General features: G+C 35.1%; 1 protein-coding gene across 1 annotated transcript; it reads left to right on the top strand.

Annotated features, from left to right (window-relative positions):
• Positions 1-936, top strand: LOC131415971 (olfactory receptor 6C2-like). Its single transcript, XM_058558037.1, has one exon. It carries the CDS (start codon positions 1-3, stop codon positions 934-936), a length of 936 nt encoding a protein of 311 aa, XP_058414020.1.
• The last annotated feature ends 1,470 nt before the right edge of the window (positions 937-2,406 follow it).

Raw genomic sequence — 2,406 nt, 5'->3', positions numbered from 1 at the left:
ATGAGAAACCATTCAGTAACAACATTCCTTCTCCTGGGACTAACAGATGATCCACAACTTCAAGGTCTGCTTCTAATTTTTCTATTTTTTACCTACTTATTGAGTGTAACTGGGAACCTGGCTATTGTCTCACTTACATTAGTGGATTCTCACCTTAAAACACCAATGTATTTTTTCCTACAAAATTTTTCCTGCTTGGAGATCTTATTCACATCAGCTTGTGTTCCTAGATACTTATATAACCTATCAACAGGTGACAAGACTATTACCTACTGTGCTTGTGCCATTCAAGCATTTTTCGCTGATCTTTTTGGAGTAATTGAATTTTTTCTCCTGGCCACCATGTCCTATGACCGCTACATGGCCATCTGCAAACCCCTGCATTACACCACTCTCATGAGCAGCAGAGTCTGTAGAAGACTCATCGTTTGCTGTTGGATGGCTGGCTTGATAATCATACTCCCACCATTTAGCTTGAGCCAAAATTTGGAATTCTGTGACTCTAATGTCATTGATAGCTTTCTCTGTGATGTATCTCCTTTCCTGAAGATTTCATGCTCAGACACGTGGGTCATTGAGCAGATGGTTATAGTCTGTGCTGTGCTGACCTTCATCACAACCCTTCTTTGTGTAGTTCTCTCCTACACATGCATAATCAAGACTATTATAAGATTCCCTTCTGCTCAGCAAAGGAAAAAAGCCTTTTCTACCTGTTCTTCTCACATGATTGTGGTTTCTATCACCTATGGCAGCTGTATCTTCATCTACGTCAAACCTTCAGCAAAACAATCAGTGGCTATTAATAAGGCTGTAATAGTCCTCACTACTTCCATCGCTCCTATGTTGAACCCCTTCATTTACACTTTGAGAAACAAGCAAGTAAAACAAGCCTTCAATGCCTCAATCAAAAGAATTATCTTATCTTTGAAGAGGTAAAGCAATGCTAAAGTTGATTCAAGTTTTTGTAAGAGATTGACTTCTCAAAGCATATATCATTAAGTTCCTAAAATGATTTGTTCCTTCCAAATCTGAAGTCCATTCCAATTAAATTTCTCAAAATCTTTCTTTTGTCCAACACTTCCCTTAATTAATAAGGTCACTTCTTGCAAATAAACCTCTTTTCTTGGTGCTATATTAATAGTTTTCTGTAAGTGACAAAAATAACACATCTTATCCAGCCTTACAAAGAGTGAAACCCAAACCAAATTTTTGAATAATGAAATGTGAATATTAGTAAAATATTAGTTTTTTGATAAACCAATTAATTAATAGTGATCATTTTAACAATTTTATCCATAGCTTCTCAAGCAGCCCCTGGATTCATTAAAGATATGTTCACTGAGTTTCTCCTTCATGTTAAATAATTGAAATAAAACACAGAACAAAACCGACGATAATCCTGCCTGCATGTAGCATATGTCACAGAACAAATGTATACCTAAAGTGTAAAAATAAATCAGCACCATCATTAAGAATCATGACACAAAATGTACACGAAAGGAAACCAAAACAGCAACTCGTGGAAATCAAATATAGATCATGCAGTGTTGATCTATAATGCTGAAATAATTAAAATCACAAATTTCCTAAATGAAAGTGTAAAGACAGAAGTTATAAAGAAAAAGATAAAAATGGTAATTGAATTTGACGAATTAGTGTGATTATTGTTAGTGGAAAAGGCATCCAAAAACCTGAAGCAAGTATTGAATCTTCAAACCCAAATTGTAGCTTAACGAAGCAAGCAAGTGACAGCAAATCAAAGGAAACAATGTACTCAAGAGAGGAGGGAAGAGGGAGAAAGGGATGATTAGACACGTGTGTGGTGATGGATTGTAATTAGCATTTGGGTGGTGAACATGAGAACATGATGTAATCTATGCAGAAATAGAAGTATAATAATGTACACCTGAAATTTATACACTGTTACAAACCAAAGTTACCGCAATAAAAAAAAATGAATAAAAACTAGATCATGCAGGAAAAAAAAAGAAGAAATTAAGAAAATCAAACCAAAAAGATATATGAAAGCCTCAGCCAGTGTAACACATCACATTAATGCAAACTTTGCATTGCTAAAATAGCACTAATTTTGTTTGAGTATGTATTATGAGCACAACAAAATTACAATGTTTATTTTTTTAGATTATCATGATATATTAACGAATAGAGATGGAATGAAGATGAGCCTGAGACCAAAGCACTGACATTATTTAAAAGGGTATTGAAAATTTAATTAACTATGAATAATTATAGTGAAAGAGTTTTGAATATCGGGACCATGCTGCTTCTAGAGTGAGACATATTGCAATCAAGCGGATAGGACAGGCAGTGTGGAGAAGGAGGCTGTCCAGTGTGCTCAGAGAGTTGCTTCTAATAGAGGAAGAATCCTCTGATACCCAATGCACC

This window comes from Diceros bicornis, chromosome 17, assembly GCF_020826845.1.
Source record: "Diceros bicornis minor isolate mBicDic1 chromosome 17, mDicBic1.mat.cur, whole genome shotgun sequence".
Taxonomy (NCBI): domain Eukaryota; kingdom Metazoa; phylum Chordata; class Mammalia; order Perissodactyla; family Rhinocerotidae; genus Diceros; species Diceros bicornis.
Note: the sequence above shows the minus strand (reverse complement) of the source record. Positions and strands in the feature narration are given on the sequence as shown.

Excerpts from the sequence above, each read along its gene's own strand:
- LOC131415971 (XM_058558037.1), top strand. The coding sequence starts at position 1 with ATGAGAAACCATTCAGTAACAACATTCCTTCTCCTGGGACTAACAGAT.